General features: G+C 40.2%; 1 protein-coding gene across 9 annotated transcripts in view; it reads left to right on the top strand.

The window, feature by feature from the left end:
* ENOX1 (ecto-NOX disulfide-thiol exchanger 1) overlaps nucleotides 1-24226 on the top strand; it is a 535380-nt gene that overhangs the window by 294264 nt on the left and 216890 nt on the right. For 8 of the 9 annotated variants that reach the window (XM_046663943.1, XM_046663938.1, XM_046663939.1 and 5 more), the window contains one exon: nucleotides 12616-12762. The exons of the other annotated variant lie outside the window; for it this stretch is intronic. In XM_046663943.1, coding sequence (XP_046519899.1) covers nucleotides 12675-12762 — 88 coding nt within the window. In that variant the 5' untranslated portion in view covers nucleotides 12616-12674. The remainder of the gene's footprint in view (nucleotides 1-12615; nucleotides 12763-24226) is intronic. 9 annotated transcript variants of the gene reach the window in all.

Raw genomic sequence — 24226 nt, 5'->3', positions numbered from 1 at the left:
TTCTTGGGTGCTCTTCTTTGTCTTCTCTAGAAGTTTCCTTGTCTCTTGCCTCTTCAGCTATGCTTTCCTGTTCCAGTTCCAGCAACTCCTCATTAGTCAGTTCCTCAGGAGCCAGCTCTGGAAGCTCCTCAGTGTCATCCTCATCCACACCCAAGGTAAAGTTGTCTGCCGTCTCAACCACAGCCTTGTTGATTTTTACAATCTCTTCATCCTTGGCAAGTTCTTCGAAGTCATGGACGAATTTCTTGAGTGTCTTCTTCCAGATGCCATTCATACACTCCTTAGTGACATCACCCCAAGCCCAAGCAAGGTCTTGATGCAGACATAGATGTTGTAATCATTCCAGAATAGCGTCAGTGTCTTCTTAGTATCTTCCACAGTTGCAGCAATAGCCTGGGCAAAGGTCCTCCTCAGGTAGTAGACCTTAAAAGCTGCTGTAACTCCTTAATCCATTGGTTGGATCAAAGAGGTGGTGTTCGGAGAAATGCCACTTTGATATTGGGATGAAGATTACTAATAAAGGGAAGATGTCCAAAAACATTATCAACAGTAAGCAAAATCTTGAAAGGTATGTTATTCTCCAGACGGTACTTCTACATTTCGCTGGCATAGCAATTCAGGAGGGCATCTTGGAAGAGGAGCTGGGTCATCGATGACTTCTTACTGCTCCTGTAGTGCACTGGTAGTGTGTGCTTGTTAATATGCTTGAAAGCCCTGTGGTTCTCACTGTGCCAGATCACAGAGGGTTTCCATTTGTTAACTGCAACATTGCCCCCGAGCAAGACTGTTATCCTGTCCTTGAAAGCCTTGAAACCTGGCATTGACTTGGCTTCCTTATGAGTGAAAGGTCTTTCAGGCATCTGTGTCTAGAATAGGGAGGTCTCATTCATATTGAGTATTTGCTCTGGCAAGTAATTTTCCTCCACAATCAGCTTATCTAGAGTTTCCAAAAATTCTTCAGCTGCCTTCACATTAGCACTCACAGAGCCACCACTCACTTTTGCGTTATGTGTGAATAATGATTCTTGAATTATTTAAACCACCCAGAGCTAGCAGTAAATTCAACATCATATTTGGGTCCAACCTTTTCTTTCAACATCACAAACAAGCTTTTTGCTTTGGTTGTGATCATCATGGTGCTGAGAGGGATACGCTTCTGTAGCTGGTCTTCAATCCAGGTCATTGGAAGTTTCTCCATGTTTGATATAGGCCCTTCTTGAATTTTTATTAGTCTGGTTGCCTTCAATGAAGCAGATCCTTTAACATCACTTTGGTGTTCAAGATGTAGCTACGGTAGAATGGGACATGCCTGAGTGGTAAGCAATAACCATCACTGATTTTCCACCTTTGTAGTCCCTAATTGCTTTTAATTTCATTTCCAGGTCAGTCACTTGATGTGGCCTCTTACTGGCAACATTAGCAGTGGCTTTTGTATGCCTAGGAGTCATTATGAACAAAACAACATGAGATTAAATCAAGCACAAGAGAAAATGATGCAATCAAGAGACATGGTAACCACAAGATCCCACAGGAGATTTTAAGGGCTGGGATGAAATGTGGCTATCCACATTCCTTTGGCTAGAAGTAGTTATGTGTTTACACCTAAATACAAGGGATAGTGGGAATTATGGTCTTCCTGCATGCCCAGAAGAAACATGAAATGACTTAGTGAAAACAGAACAATTCCAGTGATGATAATAGATACGAAATAATGCTATATCAGAATTCAGCATGTATCTCTCAATATTAAGTTGTATAGGCTGTTGTCCCTTATCTTTTCTTTCTAATTCTTCACACCTTCCTGGCCTTTTTATCCAGTCCCACAGTTTTCCATCTTTCTTTTTGGCCTTGAGAGCCTAAAATTCACTTTTACAGATTAGACAACTCTTAAAATCCAGAACCCCATTTCAGAAGGTCTTTGAAGCATGTCCACATGGATATTCCATTTAAAATGCTGTAGACTCAATTACTTTCTTCTGAAAGTTTGTCTTCCCTGTGTCTTTTCTAACTCAGATAAAAAGTACAATATTCACCCCATTACTTAATCCAGATTCATCTCCAACTTCTTCTCTCTCTCACTTTCCACATCTTGTCACTTAAGTTCTATAATCTTTGAAAATATCTCTCAGATTGATTCCTTCTTCTCTATTTCCATAGCTGCTGTTTTATTTCAGGTTCTTAAAATCTTGTGGGGAGTATCACAGCATCTTTTCTAACACTTTTCTTACCTCAAGTCTCAGCCCCTTCCGATTCTTTTCTCACTCAGTCTCAGAATAATGTTTCTAAAAATTAAATATAATTATGTCACTTTTCTACATTAGATAATTTAATGATCTTCTCTTACAGTGTTTATTTTCAAGCTTTTTTCTATTATTCTAAAGTAATAGAAATCTGTTTTCAGAAGAAGGTTCAAATCCTGGAGTTGAACAAATAAGCAGATGGCTGGTGAGAGCCAGCATTCTCCCTGTCAGGACATTTGTGGATACGCAGGGAAGGAAAGCTAGAATGACCCCGTTAGTACTGGATAAGAGTCAGTATGAACTCACGTCTAGCTTAATATCTATACAGATGCACAGATACTGGAACAATTGTAGCTATGTGTATATACCTGTATATTTCCCAGCTCCTTCTGCTGAGAGGCCCTGGGGGCAGTGATGCTCCAGTAGCAACTAGCACATCTGTACCCAGATCTTGGTTTCTAAATATCATCCTCCAGTGAAAAGAACTAGGGATCCTTGGAGAAATGGCTGGTTCTAGGGCTGGGACAGTAAAAATTCAATATAAGCCTGGAGCATCTGATATGGCCTGATACAGTCAAGTCCTCAAAAAACAGAAGGATGGGGATGTGTCAAAGGGATGTAAGAGCCAACCTAAAAGAGCTCCCAGTGACCAAAGCTGGAACAATTTGAGCAACAAAATAGATGACATGGTATTGGATTACAACCCAAAGTATAAAATAAATGTACGTAAGTTCATCCTAAATAAATGGTTGAACAAATAAATAAATGGGGTAGAACGGACGAATCTTCCTTATAGAAGAATTGCAAATAATGTAGGTAGATGTATCCAGCTCCAGAAAGTGGAGCTCCCCCTTCAATGTGGGCTGTACTTTGTGACTAACTTCCAAATAAAAGAGCTCGTAAAGAGGAAAAATAGTAATTTTACAGTGGAGGAATGTGGTCAACACTACCTTAACCACGTGATCAAGGTTAGCATCACAAGTGATGCCTTGTTGATACCATATGCCCCCTGATATGACGTGATGAAAAGTGTACCTTACCTCTGTGGTATTCTTCCCCAAACCCATAACCCTTGTCTAGTCATGAGGAAAACATCAGACAAACCCAAAGTGAGGGACATTCTGTAAAACAGCTGGCAACTATTCCTAAAGACTGTCAATGTCATGAGTAATAAGGAAAAAGTGAGCAAGTGTCACACACCAAAAGAAACTAAAAAGACGTGATGACTAAATGCAATGTGGTGTCTTGGGTTGGGTTCTGGAGCAGAGAAAGGACATTAGTGGAAAAACTAGTGAAATACACATGAAGTCGGGAGTTGAGTCAATAGCAATGTACCAGTGTGGTTTCTTTGTTGAAACAAATGATGTGCCACGGTAATTTAAGAGGTTAATATTAGGGGAAACTGGGTGAGGGGTTTATGGGAACTCTCTGTGTTATCTTTGCAACCGTTCTGTAAATCTAAAATTATCCCAAAGTACAAAATTATTTTAAAAATTAAGAAGGCCCAATATAAAACATAGTAGTAAAGCTACTGTGGTTGAAGTCGGGTTGCAGGACCCAGAGTCCTGACAGCCCATCCTCTCCCTCACTCCTTTCACTCTGCCTCCTTCCCTTCCTAGGACCCCAGGCTTCTCTGGCATGTGTTTTGCAAACTACGGCCCTATAGAATTAAATCCAAACTCCTTGGCATGTCTTCTGGGGCCCTTCATATTCTCACCCTTACCTGGCTTTCATCTTCATCACCTATTGATCTCTTGTCTTTTGTGTTTATTTCCTTTGTATATTCTGAAGGAATTTCTTTTTTTCAAGCTGACCATGATCTCCTTGTTGATTTTGCACGTGCTGTTCTTTGTTAAGCCTCAAAAACTCTTTATTTCATGCTCTCTTTATATGGTCCCAGAATTCAGCTCAAGAGTCTCCTACTTTCTGAAGTCTCTAACGGGGAGGAAGGTGCTCTGAGAGTATTTCTACAATAATCTGTAGTCCCTCCTAAGTTGTCTGCGTGCATCTCTCTATGCATGCATCTTTCCTCCAATAGCTGACAAGTTCCTTAAGGAGCGGTCTTGTCTCCCTACGCCAAATGTGAAGCATAGTGCCTAGCACATGGTAGGTATTCAGTAAAAGTCAAATAAATGGATAAATGGATGGATGGATGAATGAATGAATAATAGCAAGTTTATTGAAACTAAATTATTTCCTTTTTTGTAGCATTTATATTTATGTCAATCTAGTTGTTATAAAGCTACAAATTCAACATTTTAGTGGGCAAGTTGATCCCAGTTTGCCAGCTTAAAAAGAAAAGCGTTGGATTTTCAGGAGAAAATAATACCTTAATTCAACCAGTATGTGTATACAAAATATTGAGAGTCATTAAATAACATAAATTCTACATGGTGTGCACTTTACAGTAAATTAAATAGGTGCTATAATGTTGCTTTTTCAGTAAGCTGGTGTTTGAAGGCGTTGTCAGTAAAGCTAGCTGTGTACATTCGTCTTTGTTATCCATTCCAAGGTGATGCTTTTTGATGCAGGTGGCCCAGCTATTCTCAGGCACTTTGATTTGCCAATTATTGTACCTGTGGCCAGGAACAGATAGTAATTAGTTTCACGTTTTGCTCACTGGGCAGCTTAACGTTCTTGTCACCTTACATTGAGTTTTAAATGTGCAAAGCACAAAGAATGTCAAATGTGTTTCTCCGACTTGGGGCTAGGGCTGGAGGTCATACCTAGTAACTTGAATTGCTTCTGGCTACAGAAATTAAAGGGCCTGATTAATTATAAAAGAACAAGATAATATGGCAAAAGTACATCAAGGAAGGCAACGTTTGTGTGTGTATATACACACACATATATATCTGTGTTGTGTGCGTGTGTGTGTAGACTTATATATAAAGGCCTAGGTGTATCTTTTTATTTTCTTTCACAAAAATGCCATTTGTTAGCTTATGGAATCTGAGTGCTAGTTGATGGCTTAGATTACTGCCATTTTAAGGAAAGAAAGAACAGTAGGATCTTATTTACAAAGTAGCATTCAACCTTAATAATTTTCTCCTTTGAATATTCTCAGACAACACAGGTTACCCAAAACGCAGAAGGAGATGCATCTTTTTCTTTCTTTCTTTTTTTTTTTTTGCTGAGGAAGATTCACCCTGAGCTAACATCTGTTGCCAATCTTCCTCTTTTTGTTTTTTTGCTTGAGGAGAATTAACCCTGAGCTAACATCTGGGCCAGTCTTCCTCTATTTTGTATATAGGTCATTGCCACAGCATGGCTGACAAGTGGTGTAGGGCCACGCCTGGAAATGGAACCTGGGCCACCGAAGCAGAGTACACTGAACTTAACCACTAGGCCATGGGGCCAGCCCCTCATTTTTTAACATAATGAATATTCACTACCTTATAGTTTGGACAGTTTTGCTCCAGCTATGAGTCACTAATGCCTTCTTTTAAAAATTGCCATAGAAAGGTAGAAAAGATCCCTTTGGAAAAATCCAAAACCACACTAGCAGTTTTGTCTGCTGTTCTTTTGCTTAATTGCCTGGGAGTAAAGTTGACTCATTTATGAGGACTTAACCTAGTGTCATTATTAGCAGAAAAGATTATTTAACATCATAAGAAGAGATGGGAAAATTTCAGGCACATAGCATCCCAAACATAAACTTTATTTGCTACCCTCTTGAATAATTTGTTTGCATGTAATGTTGTTCACACCACTGATAAGAGAAAATGTATTTAATAACTACTCAGAATTAATATGCTGTAGTATGCATGGCTGCCTAATTTAATTTATCTCTGATTAAGCCTATTATGTTTGAGATCGCTTTACAGAAGAGATTTTTTTTTTTTGCCAGCTGTAAGCTTATTTGAATTGTAATATAAGTTAATAATGTGTGAAATAACCAGTGGTCCCTACTTCTAAATGTTAATTTTGCCACTGACTTCCTGCAATGATGCATACCCAGATCATTCGTTGGCATTTAGTTAATATCTTGCAAGAACAGATATTGGAATAAATATGAAAATTAACTATTTTAGGATGCAGAGACAGAACAGTGGTGCTTTAATTCTGAAATCCAGAGAACAAGCCATTGCATTATGAAAGTAATTGAGAATCAATGATTGATAATCATATAACATGATATATAAGATAACACATAACTTTTGCGTGATTTTTGTTCGGAATGTATTCCTTCAACATTAAATAATCATTTGATCAGATGAAGCAGGAACCTCAAGGGTTTGGCAGTGACCTAGGCAGCACTTGCCTTGAGGTCCTGGTGATTAGTCTCTTTAGTGGGCCCAGCACAAGGGAGAGGAAGGGACTTGTGCTATTGCTGACTTTATACTTATACTGAACCAACTGTTTCATCTGCCAGTCTAATTCTCCCTTTCAGCGTCATGGACGGTTATCACCATTAAGTGGGCTAATTACGTCTCCTTGCTCAGCAGTTGGCCTCATTTGGAGTGATGCGCATCCCTAGATATAGTTTGCATGGCTCAGAATGTGAACTTCATTATTTGTATGTACATTTAAATTTGGTAATCTCATTGCTTCTTACCCACTCCAGAACTGCTTTTCACTTGGAATGCCTGTTCTGGCCCTCTAATTGAAATTCCACCCAGTCCTCAAGGCTTTCTTTAAATCCTGCCTGCTCTGTGCAGATTTCCCAACCATCTTAGGCCTCGCCATTTCCTCTTTGAGCTCCTCCTGAGGTCTTTGCCTTGATCATTTAGTCACCTTTCACGTATTCTACAGTGAGCTCCCTGAAGACAGAGACCTTGCGTTTTAAATCTTTGTGCACCCACAGTGCCTAATACAGTTTCTTATGCAAAAATATTATGTCAATAGGTGGTGGTGATTGATGGTCAGAATGAAAACCTGACAAGGGAGAAACTTATATATCACGAACCCTAGGTGAATAAATTTAAAGTCAGCTTGTAGGTTCTCATTTGTTCTAAATGTGAAGTGGAAACTTGCATGTAATGTTAAAAATATCAGAGATTATAAAGTAGATTTCTCCTCACTTTGAATGGCTCTTGCTAGACCTATAGTTTGAATCTCAGAATGTATATAACATGGTGTTTCTTAGCCCTGGCTTACATTAGAATCAGCTGGAGAATTTCACACATGGATGCTGGTGACTCACCTTCAGAGCAATTAAATCAGAGAATAGTATCATTTTTAAAAAACTAACTAAATGTTTCTAGTAAGAAGCAGGAATAGAGAACCACTGGTGAAAGGAAACTTAAAGGTCATTAAATTCATTCATCCATCTGGTGTTTGATTGCTTTCTACAGCTGCTTAGTAATGAAAGAAGAATACTTCTAATAGGAGGATTAAAATTGCAACTTTCTGATGCAGGCCCCCATTGCCACAACTAATCCTTCTCTCAGACTACCAACCAAGGTGACTCACCGTCTCGGTTTGTTGGGGACTGTCCTAGTTTTAGCATGGAAAGTCCAACACAGTGGGGAAACACCTCAGTAGTGGAAAAACCAGGAGGGTTGGTCATTCTCCTACCAACACATTCATTATGTGGATTCTACAGAGCTGTTTTTTGATAAATTTCTTTTTGAGAAGAAGGAAAAATATTTTTGAGGGTAGAGTATTTAATAAAAATATGGAAATAATTAGGACACTTTAAAACCTTAGCATTTTTAAGGGGAAAGAGACATATCAAGAAAACAGGGAGAGGCCGGCCCCGTGGTCGAGTGGTTAAGTTCGCGCGCTCCACTTCGGCAGCCCAGGGTTCGGATCCTGGGTGTGGACATGGCACTGCTCATTAGGTCATGTTGAGGCAGCGTCCCACATGCCACAACTAGTGGGACCCACACTAAAATATACAACTATGTACTGGGGGGATTTGGGGAGAAAAAAAGCAGAAAAAAAGAAAACAGGGAAAACATTGCAACAGGTTCTTTTGTAGAATTCTTGCAATTAAGATAGAGGGGGCTTTATTGCATGTAATTAATTAAAGAACATCAAAATATTTTTCACTTTTATCTCTGCTATGTATATAAATTGAGTGACTTTTTTAATGTAAGAAGGAATTAAACAAAAATCTCAAATTTGAAATAGTATAATCAACTAAACTAAAAACTACTCGAGGATAATTGTTTTTACAAGTGAGAAAACAAAGACATATTCAAGGCTACATGGATAGTCACTGACAGAGCATCTGGCTCCTCCATCTTTTTCTGGTAGGTAATTTGGCTTATTTCCTACTATACATCCTTTTATTCCCAGAAACATTTAACACAGTCCTTTCCTTTCAGATAAGAGTAAATTTTAGTAGATTGATAGAAAAAAGTGAAACTATTTTCCTAACAGAAATAATTTTTAACAGTTTATATTTGGAACATTAAAAATTATTCATCATGAATGCCCATTTGAGTTTTATTCTGATAGCATGGTGCAGTCCTGCAGCCTAAGGATTAATTTGTCCCACAGTTATTTTCCATTCAGGTCACATTGATCACTGAGCAGCCAGTCTGATCACTACATGGTTGATTCATTTCATTCATCGATTGCCAGAATTGCCGGATGTGGGCCAGCAATCTGATTGTCTTCATAACCAAATCAAATCTACTGAATTGGCAGCAATTCAGCCAAAGCTTTGGTGATCAGCTGCCCACGATATTGATGGTACCACCTAGATAAGATGTTAAACTGTACTTAGAAATGTCCGGTTTCCTTGAAATCATGATAAGTTTTGCTCCCACTCTAAAAGTTCTATGCTGCTATAGGAGAAAGCATCAATAAGTAAAACTTCTGATATACTAGATTTTCCCTTAACAAAACATTTAGCTGAAGTTGTAAAACTCAGAGAAACATGTTGTAGCATGGGACGTTGCAGATCAACTCGTCCATCCTTCCCAAAATATGTTAATAAATAGCACCTGAAAAAAAAAAGTGGGGAGGGGCCTGTAGGCAAATAAGTTTGTAATATGTCAAGTAATACAAAACCAAACTGGTGCCTTGAATGGAGCAGGGTAGGGCATGGGGCCAGGAGGCATGTTACAAAATTGTCTAACCATAGAACTCTGTATCCTGAACATATGCAGGGACTTCATTCCAGCCTCTGAATTTTGTAGTTAAATAAACTGTGTCCTAAAAAGATTAAGAAACTGATTCAGAGTTAAATGCTCTCTTTAATTTTTTTTCCAGTCCTCCTTTTTCTCCCCACTTTCATATTGCTTTCCCTAATTGCCTGTAAGGACTTTCCTCTTTGCTCCTCAGTGCTGGCAAGTTGCTTCTAGTTGCCCAGCTTTCCAGTGATGTCATGCCTAAAAACGGAAGTGAAAACTATTCGCTTAGATGTCCTTTTAGAGTATTTAAGGTTTCAGTATCTTCTCATGTTCTGATTTTAATTTCTTTTATTTATTGGGCACCTACAGTGTGCCAGATTCTTTATATGTATTATATGATTTAATCCTCATAACAACCTGCAAAATAGATAACATGTCCATTATGTCCATTCATTGGGATGAATATTAGCTCCCCGAAGATCATACCTACAATAAGTGGAAGAGTTGGGATATAAAACAATATCAATCTGACTACACCCTTCCATCTTATCAAGTTCAAAGATAGGATCACAGCTACATTAGAAGCGTTGTTGACAACAGTTAATTTTTTTAGAAAGTTGTTGGCCCATAATTGATATGGCATAGTATAGAGAAAATGGCATAATTTCAGGTAGACAAATTTGTAACAAATGTACTCAGGGAATAAAAATATATTGAAGTAATGTATTAAAAGGGTAAGCAGCAAGCTGACAAATTTTTTGGGGCATAAGCTGAGGAATACATCATGTATACATTAGTACATACTTATATACATGTATTCTTAAGCCAAAAATAGATACCTTTCAGGGTAGTAATGGGGTGAGTACATAGTTGGAAGGTGATCTGGGCGCGTAATTGTGAGAATTTCTTATGTGGATAGTTTTTTGCTGGATAATGGTGCTTTTTATATGAATGTTGGGTACATGTTGAATGAATGCCTAGATGGAGTTTCACTGTTAACACTCAGTGATAAAAGTTACTCAGCAGTCTTCCAAGTGAGTGATCATTGTCTAGAGTTATCTTAAAGTCAGTTGATTTTCTGCAGTCTCTTTTCTTATTTAATAAACTTACATAGCTTGTTAAAAAATATGTACTTATTTGGGCCAATCCTGTTACTATTCTGTTTTTAAATCCTTTTCTTGATAGCTGTTCCTTTCTTTTTTCGCTTTCTCCCTCCATCCCTCCCTCCCCTTCTCCCACCTTCTCTCCCCTCCCTCCTTTCTTTCTTTTCTCCCTTTTTCCCATCCTTCCTTCCTTCCTTCCCCTTCCTATGCATTGAGAAATTGATGTGGCATCTGCCTCAAAGTGATTATTGGTACTAACTTCTGGAGCCAAGATAATAGTGAGGTGCTATAAAGATAAACTTATGGAAGAGTTCAACTCACTTTTGCCTGATGCTCCCTAGAAAATAACAGATAATTAAAACGATTTTAGGAATATCCTACCTGAAAGTAGTTCTTAGGCAGTTAGTAGTTGATTTGGGGTAACACCTAAAATTCTCTGGTTAAACCAACTAGACTAGAATGAAATAAATAATAAGCACATATAACTACAAGGTCAAATATATAAGACTGGGAACTTCTGGTTCTGACAGCCTGAACACATGTGTTTATGTTTTCTTATTCCAAAAATCTCCCTAAAATTGTAGCAAAGAAGAAAAACACTATAAAGAGATAGTGAGAGAGGACAAATAGAGGAGGAGATGCTACTAAACAGGAGATGCCAGCAAACTTTTGGAAGATGGCACAGTGATGGAGCGGGGAGGAGCTGAGGTGTACTGAGAGAAACCTGCAGATTCGTTCTTCGGGACCCTGGGGAGGCTTCAGAGGGGTGTGAGGGTGGGTCTGGAAAGAGGGTGATTGATTGAAGGTAGTTAGAGAGTAGTTAGCAGTAGTTAATGGAACGCAGTATATAGAGTAGTTAGACCTTGTTCCTCTGCCTCCCTCACACGGCCACTACCAATTCTCCATCCCCGCTGGAGGCTTGAGGGATAGTCTTGTGTGAAATTGAATCAGAGATGCTCTGGACTCACAGAAACTAGATCCAGGGGAGAGAGGTGAAACTCCACAGAGTGAACATGGAAGACCCTTCTGGACTCCTCCACAACATAGCTCTCCGAGCATCGATAACCAGGGACAGGCTCTTTAGACCGGAGTTTGAAGGATTCTGATCTAAAGAAACTGAATAGCCAAAGAAATGACCTGACTGGCATTTGGAGTAGCCCTGGAGATGGCTAGATTCCCCACCCAGTTACCTCACAGGGATGCCAGCCAGTTAATAAGCACACCCTGCCCCTGCTCAGGGCTTCCAGTCTGTCTTGTAGGGACACTGTCTATCAATATAAATGAATTTTATATTTTATTTATATATTTTTTAAGATATTCATATGCATTTAAGATATTCATATATATAAAGAAATATATAATATATATATAAATGTCTTAAATATAAATGAATACTGAGAGGCTCACCAGATGTTTGAGTATAGCCTCCAACATAAAATATAGAATCATGTAGAGAGATCAAAACAGAGAGAGAAAGGGGTTACAGAGACTGAGAGAAAAGATAGATGATTGAAGAAGCAAAAGCAAAGCTTTTAAAAACCTATAATATCTTCAGAAAGATAGATGATCTATCCATGAGCTAAAAAGAGCATTCTATAAAAAAGGAACAGTCAGGAAATAGAGATCTTGGAAATTAAACTTATTGTAAAAAAAAAAAAATTATTCAGAGATAGAGAAGATAAAGTCAAGTAAACTTTCTAGGAGGTAAATTAACAGGCAAAATGGACAGTGGGGGTGGGGAGGAAAGAAGGGAAGAAATGCAGTGGGTCAGTCCAGGAGGTTCAGCATTTTACCAAAGGAGTTCCAGAAAGAGAAAACAGAAAAAGTGGTGGGGAGACAAGTATCAAAGAATAACACAAGAAAAAAATTTCAGAACAAAACAACAGGAATTTCCAGATTTAAAGGGAAAAGAAAGTGTCCAGAACAATGGATAGGAAAAGATCCATTAAGGGTCTTTACTATGAGATTTCAGAACACCAGGGATTAAAAAAAACAGATTCCAAAATCTTCCAGAGAAATAAAGCAGGTCATTTATAAAAGATCAGGAATACTGATGGCATCAGACTCCACTGCAACACCGGAGCTGGAAGATAAGGAAGTACCACCTTCAAAATTCTGAGGGGAATGACTTTTTACTTAGAATTCAGTTACAAGCTTAATAGCAAGCGTGAGAGTAAGACTAAAACGTTTTCAGACACACAAGGAAGGTCTCAACAAATTTACCTCCCATGTACCTTTTCTCAGGAAGCTACTAGAGAATGTGCTCTACAAAAATGAGGATGTAAACCAAGAAAGAGGAAACCATGGGATCCAGGAAACGGGGGACCCAGCACAGGCGAGAGGCACAGGGATTTCGCAAGATGGTGTTAAAAAGAAGCCCCAGGACAACAGGTGGGCAGCTGGCCTGGGAAACCACTAGACCCCACGGACTGAATGGGAGGCTCCTGGAGGGAAAAAGAGATGTGACAGATTAATGATTGGGTTGATCACATAAAAAATGGTTTAAATAGGGTTTTTTTAGATCCCTTGGATAGTTGAGGATCAGTTAGTAATAGATACACAGAAAAAGGAAGAAAAAAAATCAGGAAAAACAAAATATTGAACAAGATAGGAAGTATATTCTTATACGAATGGCTCAAGAGTGAACAATGTTACATGATCATAATAGTGCAAACATAGAATATCAATCTAACCCCAAATTGCTACTTAACCTACTGGAGAGATGGGGGAAGAAAGCTTATTGGAAGGTGGTGATGGGTAGGAGTGCTACATTTTTCTCATTTTGCATAGTAGTAAAATAGATAATCCCTAAAAATGGTAACTTAAAAAATATCATTGTGCATACATTACTTAAGTATATGGAATCAAATATCAGAATTAAAAGTTGAAAGTGCTTTCCTCTCCCATGCTAGGATACAGCCTCCTTGGGAGGGTGGTTAGGGTTGCTAGTTAGTCTTCCTGCCCTGGGCAAGCCCCTAGATTAACCAAACTGAGAACAATTGTCTGGGGCCAAAGTCGTTCCTGTGTAGGAGGTTACTCACTCTGGCAAATAAATATCTTTCCTAATAGGAGCAAACAAAAAAAAAAACGTGTTTTCCTCTGAGGAGCAGGAAGGAGTGGGCCGGAAGAGGTCGGTAGGGGATTGCTGTTTTGGGTTATAGGCCTTACGATGTTATTTGCCTTTTAAACTGTAGGCATACATTACTTTGATAAGTATTAAGTTGGTTTAAAAAATCACTGGAATTAGAAACAGAGGTTATAAAACCAAAATGTGCAATGCCCCCCCCCCCCCCCCCAAAAAAAGCAAAAAGAAAAACAGAAGAAGAGGTTGATGGTGCTTTCCTTGATATCTTTCAGAACTCATTTATTTATCTCATGTCTAATAACAAAGTAGGGGCCTCAGGGCCCTGTGCCACTCTCACTCCAACCAACATTTCTGTCATCACCCCCGCTCCCCACGTTTACGCTCTTCTGGGCCACTTCCTGTTCCCTTTACAACACCTGTGTTTTCCTCACCTGGGCCTTTGCTTCTGTTGAAGGTATTGGTCACCTTCACACAGATTCACACAAACGCACGAACACAAAGACCCCTTGTTCCACCTCCATCCCTACCGGTTTATAGCTCAGCTCAGATGCCTCTCTGAGGGGTCTGTGAGGGGCTCTGGACCACAGCATTCTCTCCCCTTTCTTTTAATTCCTATTGTATTGCCCTTGGGACCACGTACCAACACTGCCTTGAATCACAGTTGTTGGTTTTACTTGTCCTGTCTTTGTTACGAGCCTAGAAGGTGACAAGGGCAGTAACCATATTGCACTGATGTTTGTTCCTCCTATGGAGCCTGGCAGAGAGCTGACATATTCCAGGTACTGCCTCCGATAGTAAGTAGATGAATAAATCTTTCATTAAATGTGAAATCTGTTCAGTCAGATGGCCCAGTGCTAAACATCTGCACCCACATAAATAAATATTACTGGAAGGTAAGGATTTCTCGTTTGTTTTTGTTTTAAGGAAGCTTGTGTGCTTTCTCCTAATGGGGAAGATCATATGCAGAGCCTAGGGGTAAACTAGTCTCTAAAATCTTTGCTTTTGTTTCCTTTGTGAGGAATGTGGAAAACTTAGCAGCTAGAGGGTTGAAGTTTTTATTTGACTCTGCAGGGGTTACAAACAGCCTGACACTGAGGAAAGTGTTGCAAGCAGGATGTCACCTGGGCCTCCAGGTAGAGAAGCCCCTGGATGTCACTGTGCATCTAGTGGACAATAGCACAGCCTAAGATGTGGCAGGAAAAGGGGAAACCTCTCATGAGGGCAGACCATTAACATAAAAGAAGAATTTTATAAATACTCAATGATATAAAACGGTCACCTAGGTAGAATGGTGCTAGCTAGGGCTTACATCCACAGCTTCTCACACCTAATTTAAGTCCCTTTCTACTTAGTCAGCCTTTATACTACACTCCCCAAATCTCTTTGTAACCATCTAACAAATTCTAACAGTCTAAAACATTCAGTTTATGGAAATAACAAAATGCCCATCAGTATTATCGTCTATGCAAACCGTGGAGTACTATGGAGCCCGTAACAAGGCAGGTCTATAAGTTCTGCTCTGGTGAGGCTTTAACTTATATGGCTAAAGGAAAAAGTGAGTGTGGAATAGGGTGACCTCCCTCACATCTTTACTCAAATGCATCTTTTGAACGAAGGTTTCCTTAACCACTGTATTTGTAAGTGCAAACATCACCCCGGGCCCAGCTTTTTCTCTATTAACGTTGATCGCTATTTGACATAATATGTATTTACTCATTTGTTTATGATCTCTCTCCCCTATTGGAATGTAAGCTGCATAAGGGATTTTGTGTGTTTTACTTACTGCTTTCCCTCCCCCGCCCGGTGCCTTCGTATGACTGAATTTGTATGAAAATGCTTATTATTTGCCCAGAACAGTTCTGGAAGCCTACACAGACCTAACAGTATTTATCTCTGAGCAGTAGGACTAGGGGCATGTGGGAGGAAGACCTTTACTGTATGTATCTTACCATGTACCTGTATCACTTTTTAAAATGAAAACACTAGTTTAATAGGAAATCCCATTTAAAATGTTTCTCAAATGGCTATAATAAAATATAAGTTGTTTAGTCAGCACCATTTCTTTCCAGTCCTGACATAATGAACACCATTCAGAATTTCTCTTCTTTCCAGAAGTCAAGTTGTAAACGGGCCATGATTCAAGCCCATGGACTTTATATTTTATGAAGCCTTTACCAACAGACTTTTTATTTCCCATCACAGTGGTACCATCTGTACTTATGCTGTTGTGGGGGAAAAAAATGTGTTCTTAGGTGAGATACATTTATATCTTCTAAGTTTTAGCTAAGTGACCCGAGGCAGTTCACTTAACCGCCCTGAGTCTCAGTTCCCCTACCTATAAAATTGGGATAGTTTTCCCTGTGAGCAAAGGGTGTTGTCCAAGCAAAACAAGATGAAGTTTGTGTATTCAGTGCCTAGCAGTGTGCGGTTTAAGGCCGAGTTCAGTAAACGTTAAGTCTTTCCCTTTCCCTGTGGAAAGTGACCCAGAAGAACACTCTTAGTGATATTCTTATCCCTAAGTACTCAAAGTGTGGCATCACCCAGGGATTTATCAGAAATGCAAACCTGATCTAATGAATCAGAATCGGTAGTTTAACAAAATACCCAGGTGATTCCTTTGCACAGTAAAGTTTGAGAAGCTCTGTTTTTATGCTTCTCGCAGCAGTGTTGCAGACAGGCTTGTGTTAATCAGGTTTTTTATTTTCTGTATTTTGTTATACTTTGACGTCTTAGGGCACTGGGGACCCCAGGGGAGGCACTGGCCTTCCCAGAGTTAGCTAATTCCTAGAGATGACAATTTGCCTGGGAGCAAACCTTTGATATGCAAATCAACCAATCCTGAGTCCTTGCCCCTCCCGCCCCCCACCCCCCCCAGCCTCCTTTTATCAGGCTTCTACAGTCTGGAACGCTATCCTCCTGCCCTAAATCACCCCAGGGCCAGGGGCTGAACAATTAGGAACCACCCCTGGACCCCAGAACCCACTGAAATTATTCAAACTATCCAAGCCTTAACCTTCTTACCCCGCCTTGCTTTGCATTTCCTGTGGAAACCACAATGAAGGCTTTTGCCCACGTTTTCCCCTTATTCCCTCTGCTCCTGTCCCACCTTGGTGTCTCCCCATGTGGCCCTGCATGGCCCTCCATGGCATTGCATGCCCACCTCCTCTCAGAAGCTGTAACAAACTATCCTTTCAGTGGCAAGCCTCTCCAATCTGCTGGCCTCACCATACCTGAATAAAACCAAAATCCCAGGTACATTTTAAAACAAGGCTGCCTTTGAAGCTTTTTTCCTGGTTAAATGCCCCCTCTACCCCTCCTCCTTCTCCTTGCTAACTTTAGTTTTATTTGGAGAAGTGTGAGGGTGCCCAGCAAAGCCAGATGTTCTGGTGTGGCATGACTAACAGGCTGAAACACAGGAGGAAGCTTAAGCCGCCTCATCAGCCTGAACTTACTTTTAAATAAAGATGATCAAGGATAACCATGAACAAGGTTGTAAATCTGCTTAATGTAGTATGACTACGTTGAATGCCAATAAAGATCCTTAAGCACAAGCTTTGAACACTTCAGAAACTGCTATTGCAAATGATTAAGACCTCCAAGATAATGGAACCGTTTGAATTGAAACACACAAACTTATTTACGGTATTCTGAGATGTCAAGGAAACAAATGAAAACCTGCCAGCCACGTCCGTTCATTTTTCCCTGTGGCTTCTTAATATGGTATATATGTTTTAAGTGGAAATAACTCTTGCCAGGAAGCAGCTGTTATGCTACCAAGCAGCTTCCCGGCCCACGTTTGCATTTACCTCATCTCTTCTGTTTTGAAGACACTCTTTATATATGGAAGTGAGCTAACCGAAGCTGGGGATAATAAAAGCAAACAGTGAAAGAACATAATAGGGACTTTTCTCCCTGTGATTCAAAGAAAAAAAAGTACGATAAGGAGTATCTACTTCAGAAATGCTCCACCTTTGTTAGATAAGAGAACAGAAGACAGCAACGGTATAGTAACTTTTCCCTTCTAAAAGTTTTTTACTACACTTTTGTAAAGAAATTAGAATTTGATTAGCAGCCTTTAATTAGAAATATTAGACAAAGAGATTTTCCATTGTTTTGTTTCCATAAAAAATCAGTTTTTTTAATCAGTTTTGTTTCCATAAAAAATAAACCCTTCTCACCACACACACACACACACACACACACACACACACAAAGATAACTGTGTGGTGATAAGGGTTTATTTTTTTAACTAATTTTAACTAATTTTAGTTAATTAAACTAATTTTAATGTGGTAATCATTTCACAATATGTATATCAAATCATCATGTGTACACGTTAAATTTATACAATTTTGTCTGTCAATTATACCTCAGTAAAGCTGGGGAGAAAATAGACCTATTTGTTATGACCATAAAAAGAAACTCTGGCTGCACATATCAGGATTTTGCTCCCCATAACTGGCCCTATCAGATTTAATATTACTGCCCAAACAGTGTCTAAAATTTGCCTTGTGGCCTGCAGGAATGACAGCGTCCCCTGAAACCACATGCTTGTTTCTCAGTAGGTATTTTGTTTGATTGCTCCTTGACCCTTTTCCAAGAAACCTAATTTGCCCAAGGGACTCCAGCACAGGAAAAGATGTTTGCATCTGCTTAGGGAAATGTGCCTGAAATAATGACTTATTTAGAACCAAGAACAGGATGGAATGGAATGGATTGATAAACCAGTTTGAGCAGGCAGAGAGCAACCTGGGCCTCATAACTGTTATAAAAGGAGCTCTGCAGCAAAGCAGTTTGCCTGGGCTGGGTCTGGCAAGACCCATCTCCATTCAGCAAACGTTGTCTCTGTAGACTACGCAAAATTCGTACTCGTGCAAATGCCTCAAGGTGTGCTGTCTTGTCTTAAGTTTCACTCACACTTCTAAGATGGTGCGGATTTCTCGATTCAGCCCTGCAGACCCCAGTGTAGAAACTGCTCTCCGAGGTACGTTACCCATTTTAAACCTAAGATGACTGCAGCGTGCCCGGTGCTGGTGATGCTGTGCCCGTAAGTGAAAGCACTCTCTTGGTTGCCAGGAGAGCTGGCGAGTGTGCTGATGCATGGACTGCCCGAAGAGAGAGCTTGACTCAGCTTCTTTCTCACTTACTGAACTTAAAATGAACCATGAACTGGCAGTCAAAAGGAGGGAGCCGACATCTCATCTAGTGGAAGGAAGGATGAGTTGAGGCAAATTAAAAAAAAAAAAAGAAAGGGAACATTGCCACTACATGGTTCTTTTCTGCTGCTTTATTTCTTGTTTTTTTCGTTTTGTCCTTTTTCTCTTCACTTTTTTGCCGAGAAAATACCGTTGATTTCTTTATAACCATAGCTTCAAGGCTAGTAATTCTTTGAAATGGCAAAGGTGACAACAAAAGGTTTCTTTAAATTTGCACAATGTGAAGCTAGATTAATTTCTTTTGTCTTAATCTTCCTCTACTATTCAGTAAAAAAAGAAAATAAAAAGCAAAACCATTGACCATATTTAAGTTTGCAGGGTTAAGCTTCAACAGAGTCCTATTTATGCACAGTGGTAATGAGAGTTTGCCTTCTTTTTTAAAATTTAAATCTATCTTTGCACAATTAGCAAATTATTAAACGACCTTTCCTTCAAAGTCTGCAAGCAATTGCTTGTTTCCACTAATAAGAGAACATGTTTTACAAGGTTCCCGTTGATTAATTGACAAATGCTGATAAAATCAAAGCAGGGTTAAAATGCAGCGCACCAGCTGCAGTATAAATTACTGTTGTTCAATAATGTTTCAAGTGGCTATACATTGATGGTTTACTTTTCAATAAATATTACTTTCTTAATTGAAACATCCATCGTGGAAATTTATCTCTGAAGATGACTGTCAGGAACCACAGCTAGGACGAAACATTTCTGTATCTATATATGCATTTCGACTCAATTAAAAGCATTGATTGCTGTGAGCATTTTAGAAATAGATGCTTTATATTTTATGTGAAATGAACACTAATACATTTTAGTATACTTTGAAAATCATGCACCCTTGATTGATCTAAGAATAGTGTTCCCTACATATCTGGATAGCTTCAACTAAAAATAATTAAATGCCCTAAATGACTAGCATCATTACTAACAGCATCTCATTCTTAGCCCACTGCCAGCCAGCTGTTTTGGCAGCTATGTTGGGCTCCATTAGAGAGCCTGCAGCTGGCTGTTTCACGCTCATATGTGTTTCAGACATCAGAGATGCTTGGCCAAAGCCAGATTCCTGTTTTTGCTTATGAGTAAGTAGCTGTCCAGAAGGATCTCCTACATCCTAGGCCAAACCTAAAGGCACAGAGCCTCCCAGAAGGAGGAGAATGTGTGTCGGCTCACAGACTATCCTGCAGAGTTTCCACTCCTCTCCTGCTGTGGTCCATACCCATGAGATGGACTCACACACTCTAGAGCCTCAAGAACACTGTAGCAAGTAGATTTAGGGGTCCAACTGATCTCACAGTTTTATCTGGGCATCTCAAGATGTCCTGCCTCATCCAAACTCCTGGGAAGTTCAATATCCTCCAAAATGCCTTTGACAGACTTTTCTCAACAAAGTTATTTTAAATCAACAAATTTTTATCAACGCTTCTATGTGCCAGGCAGTGTGCTGGGTGCTGGGGATATAGAAATAAACCAGACAGATTCTCTATCCTGAAGGAGCTTACAATATACAATCGTATCTCTCAACATTTTCCAGTTTTCTGTTTGAGCTACCGCAGTTGCTAGTTACCAGGTAATAGTTTGTACTCAAGATTACCACAGCTGCCAGACCTGGATTGAGATTGAGGTGTGACCAGTGGAACTGAGCAGAGACCATCACTCTGAACTTAGTCAGAGGGTGAATTGCCCTCAGGATGGGCGTGAAGATCGTGGGGCAGGAACATGGGGCTGTGCCATGAGGGAGTTAAGGACAATTTGGGACACCTGGAACCAAGCTGATTTGGGGATGTGGATCACTGTATAGGCAGATTAAACTGGTAAGTGAAGGTTGAGGGTGGGGCAGAAGTTGCAAAGGGCTAGTAAATGGTAGAATTCCAAGTGATTGACTAGAAGGTAAGGACAGAAGGCCAACTAGTGATGGAGGTGACAGAGAGGCCTCCAGTTAGAGGAGATCAAAGCAGGTTAACCAGCAGGTGAGTTGTTAGAGCCATCAGCCCAGTCAACTTTGGAGCACTCTAAAAGATAAGCAGCTGCTGGGATGGGTTCAACCATCAAGAGAATCAGGCTTAAGGATAATAAACAGAAAATCTCTGCCACTGAGAACTTGGTCACAAGAGGTAAAATGTGCTTTTAGTAATCTAGGTCACAAGGCTGTGAGCAGGCCTGGCAGCATGATGGAGAATTTCGGAGTTTGGGCTCGTTATGTTCTCTCAGCCCAGACATCATTAAGACAGTGTCTGGTGTGCGGTCGACACTCCATACGTATTCCGCTGAACTGACCTGGGTTCTGAGAGGGAGGCAGGTTCCAAAATGAAGCGATTTTTACATGGCAATATAAGAATTAAATTGCCCTGACGCTTAATGGAGGGGAAAAAAAAAAGCACAGGATAGTCAAACGCCTGAGAAGGAGGGTCGTTTGTCCAATGGATACATGCATTGTACCTGTATTTCTGTTTGTTCCTTCCCCTGGTTTCTTTCCTTGTGGGATGGCATTAAGTAAGAAGAGAGACAGTGCTGTGGAGCCTGGGAAGTTCTAAGAGCCTGTGGTTAGCTGTGAACCCATCAGAGACGTTTTCCTTGTGGGAGCATTTGGAGAGAAAGGAATGAAAAGGGTGAAGTAATTAAAACCCTGCCCAACTCCCAGGTTTATGCCTGTGAAAATCTCAGCGAGATGCCAGAATTTGGCGGAATAGCTTGCGGCACACCCAGAATTCTTCTGATCTTCCATCAAGAAGGTACTGCCCTCCGATCTCCATCTCCCTGAGGCTCTTTTATGTTAGTGGTGATAGCTGCCAGTTAAAATAGCAGGAAAGATTATTCTGTGCAACTTTAATAGAAGTCCTAGTGTGCTCGTGTCATACATCACACACAAAAGTTGGAAAACTCAGTGTTTTAAAAATTGTCATACATCCCCAAGTTTGGTCAGCGGGATATAATGAAGACCACCTGGGCAGCGTTTATGCCGACCACCATGCCCAGCCCCAAAGCCCTAAAAGGCCAAGCCATTCCTGAGTCTGCACTCATGTACCGATATTCCCTGTCTTGACACTAGATGGGGCATTGTTATTATTACAGTGGCTCTAAAATGTGACTCTATAAAGCCTGGAAAGATGAAAACGTTTCTTTAGAACATCATATTGTGCTGCCGAATCAGAGATTGTTGGAGAAGGAAACAGCCAGGAAAAGCATCGAATGCAAACCCTGGCTTTTCGTTTTTACCTGAGAAAACTGTGAGCAGCGCATTGACCAGCTGTGAGTCAGAGGCAGACCCAGAACTGGAAGTCAGAACCCAAGTCTCGCAAGCCCAAGGCAGCCCCACCCATCCTCACGCACGGCCACCCCGCCCCGGGGAAGGTGCAGGGACACGTGGCTCTCAGGAGCTGCCTTCCTTACGTGGGGAGTAATAACAGGGTTAAATCCCCAGGGCCTTCCTAATACATTCCTAAATACCTTCTCCTGCAACTTGACTCTACATGTAAAGGCTCAAAGACACAGTGAGCACAAGCCAGACACTTGGTTTGTTTATTCTTTTTACCTCTTTCTCATGCGCACACACTGGTGCACACACACGCAATCACACATACGTGCACACGTCTGTGAAAAAATAGCAACACAAATGAAATAACTTCATTTTACAAAATAGGAATGAACAAAATATAAACTATTATATTGCGGTTCTAGCTAACTTAAATTTCCCTTAATTTTTTAACTCTGGTTAGCTTCTCGGCACTGTGAAAACCGATGTGTTGTCCTCTCCTTGATCGCTCAGCCATCTTCACCTGAGCTTTAGAATCCCAGGGGCTTTGAGCCGTTGCTAGAACCCAGTGAAGACAGGGACTTCCCAGAACCCCCTTCTCACTGCAGGTCTCCCCTGGGGACCTTGCTCCCCGCTTTCCTCTTCCCTCTGTGGCGGAAGAGGAGCACCGTACACAACATGAAGCCTGCAGCCTAGCCTTCATCTCCACTCAGGATACTGGTGTGATTACCGAAAGAAAATGACCGGTTTCTCCTTGCCCTCCTCCCCTTTATCTAAGAGGTCTCAGCACCGAGCACAGTTCTGACAGACCCTGTAGTTGGTAGCACTTTGCAGACTTTTCTCACAGCAGACCCTCTTTTTAAAAAGATTAATTTATCTTGCATTTTAAAGCAGACTGAGAAGGGACGATTATTGTAGTATGCTCTTTCTCATGTTATCGGTCGTTCTCCTCCTTCACAGGCCCACGGTGCTAATTCTGATTTTTACTTCAGTTATGGAAGCATTCTCACTTTCTCTTTTTCTACCAAGGTACTGTCTGCCCTCTCCTACTTCTTATTACGTGTATTTCCCAAATATCTAGGGTGCTTGGGAGAAGGACAGGCTAGTGAGAAAGAACCCATCCAGTTTGTGATTTTTATTTCGTGTTAGACATTGCAAACTGAAGACTGTTCGAAGTAAAACACCTTTGAAAGTCTAATTTAGAAACCTGGCGTGTATGGGCTAATTCGTTTTTCCTGACTTGGAACGTTCTCCTCTGCCTGGTCTCGTCTTACTCATCCTGTAAGACCCAGCTCAAATGTCATCTCCTCTGCTGATCCTCTGGTCTCCCTTCTCCCATGTCCCCTTCCAAAACCCTTGCTCTTTATTCTGTACTGCCAGAGCGTTTTATTCATACCACTAGAATGTCATCTCAGTCCATTACACCAGTGATGTGTGTGTCTGTCTTGCCAGCCCAGTGTGGGCTCCTCGAAGGCTGGGACCACAGACAGTGCCTGATCCATCTTGCATCACCTGCCCTGAGCATAGTGGATGCTGTGCACTGGGAGCTCTATACATATTTATGGGGTTGAATCAAATTATGACAGCACCAGCTCTTTTAATATAACTGTTCTGAGGTTTGGGAAAGTGTATCAAGTAAAAGTGTAATTTAAAAACCATAGTCTTCTGAAATTTCCTGAAGAAAGTTCCTAAAGACTTAAGTTTTTTATATTCTTATTTTCAAGGGGAAAGAGATAAATAAAACGAGGCATATATTACCATATATATGGGGATACTGATCATTTATTTGCTCCCCACATCTGAATAGGATAGAAATTTTTGTCATAGATTCACTTTGCTTTATGCAAAAGATGTATACTAGGAAAGTTCTGTGTAAATCTAACATCTATAAATCAATTTGTGTATTAAAATGCACTAAGGGAGCAGTTTAAAGAGAACATTTTTCCAAGTGAAAAATATTTATATAAAAAGGATAGTTTCTGAACTTATCAGGGAGTTTGCTTACGGCAGAGAAATATTTTTCCTAGGCAGAGAAATGTTTTTCCTAGAATGATAAAGGCTCTCCTGTATTCCAGTGAAAATTTACCTGGCATTAATTTCATGCTTTTCCATAGTCTGTTTAAAACACTGGACTTCCTCCTAAGAAGATTTCTAATTTATACAACAGATATTCTTGGCTAACTAAAATAAATAACTCCTCTCACTCTCATAAAGTTGGTATGTATCATATATTATTTCTGGTTCAGTTAATAAAAAATTACTTGCGTGGGCATTTAACGATTTTAACACAAATGTTATTGGAAGGAG

Source organism: Equus quagga, chromosome 6 (assembly GCF_021613505.1).
Source record: "Equus quagga isolate Etosha38 chromosome 6, UCLA_HA_Equagga_1.0, whole genome shotgun sequence".
Classification (NCBI taxonomy): domain Eukaryota; kingdom Metazoa; phylum Chordata; class Mammalia; order Perissodactyla; family Equidae; genus Equus; species Equus quagga.
The sequence above is the reverse complement of the archived record's forward strand: the minus strand, read 5'-3'. Positions and strand labels throughout refer to the sequence as shown.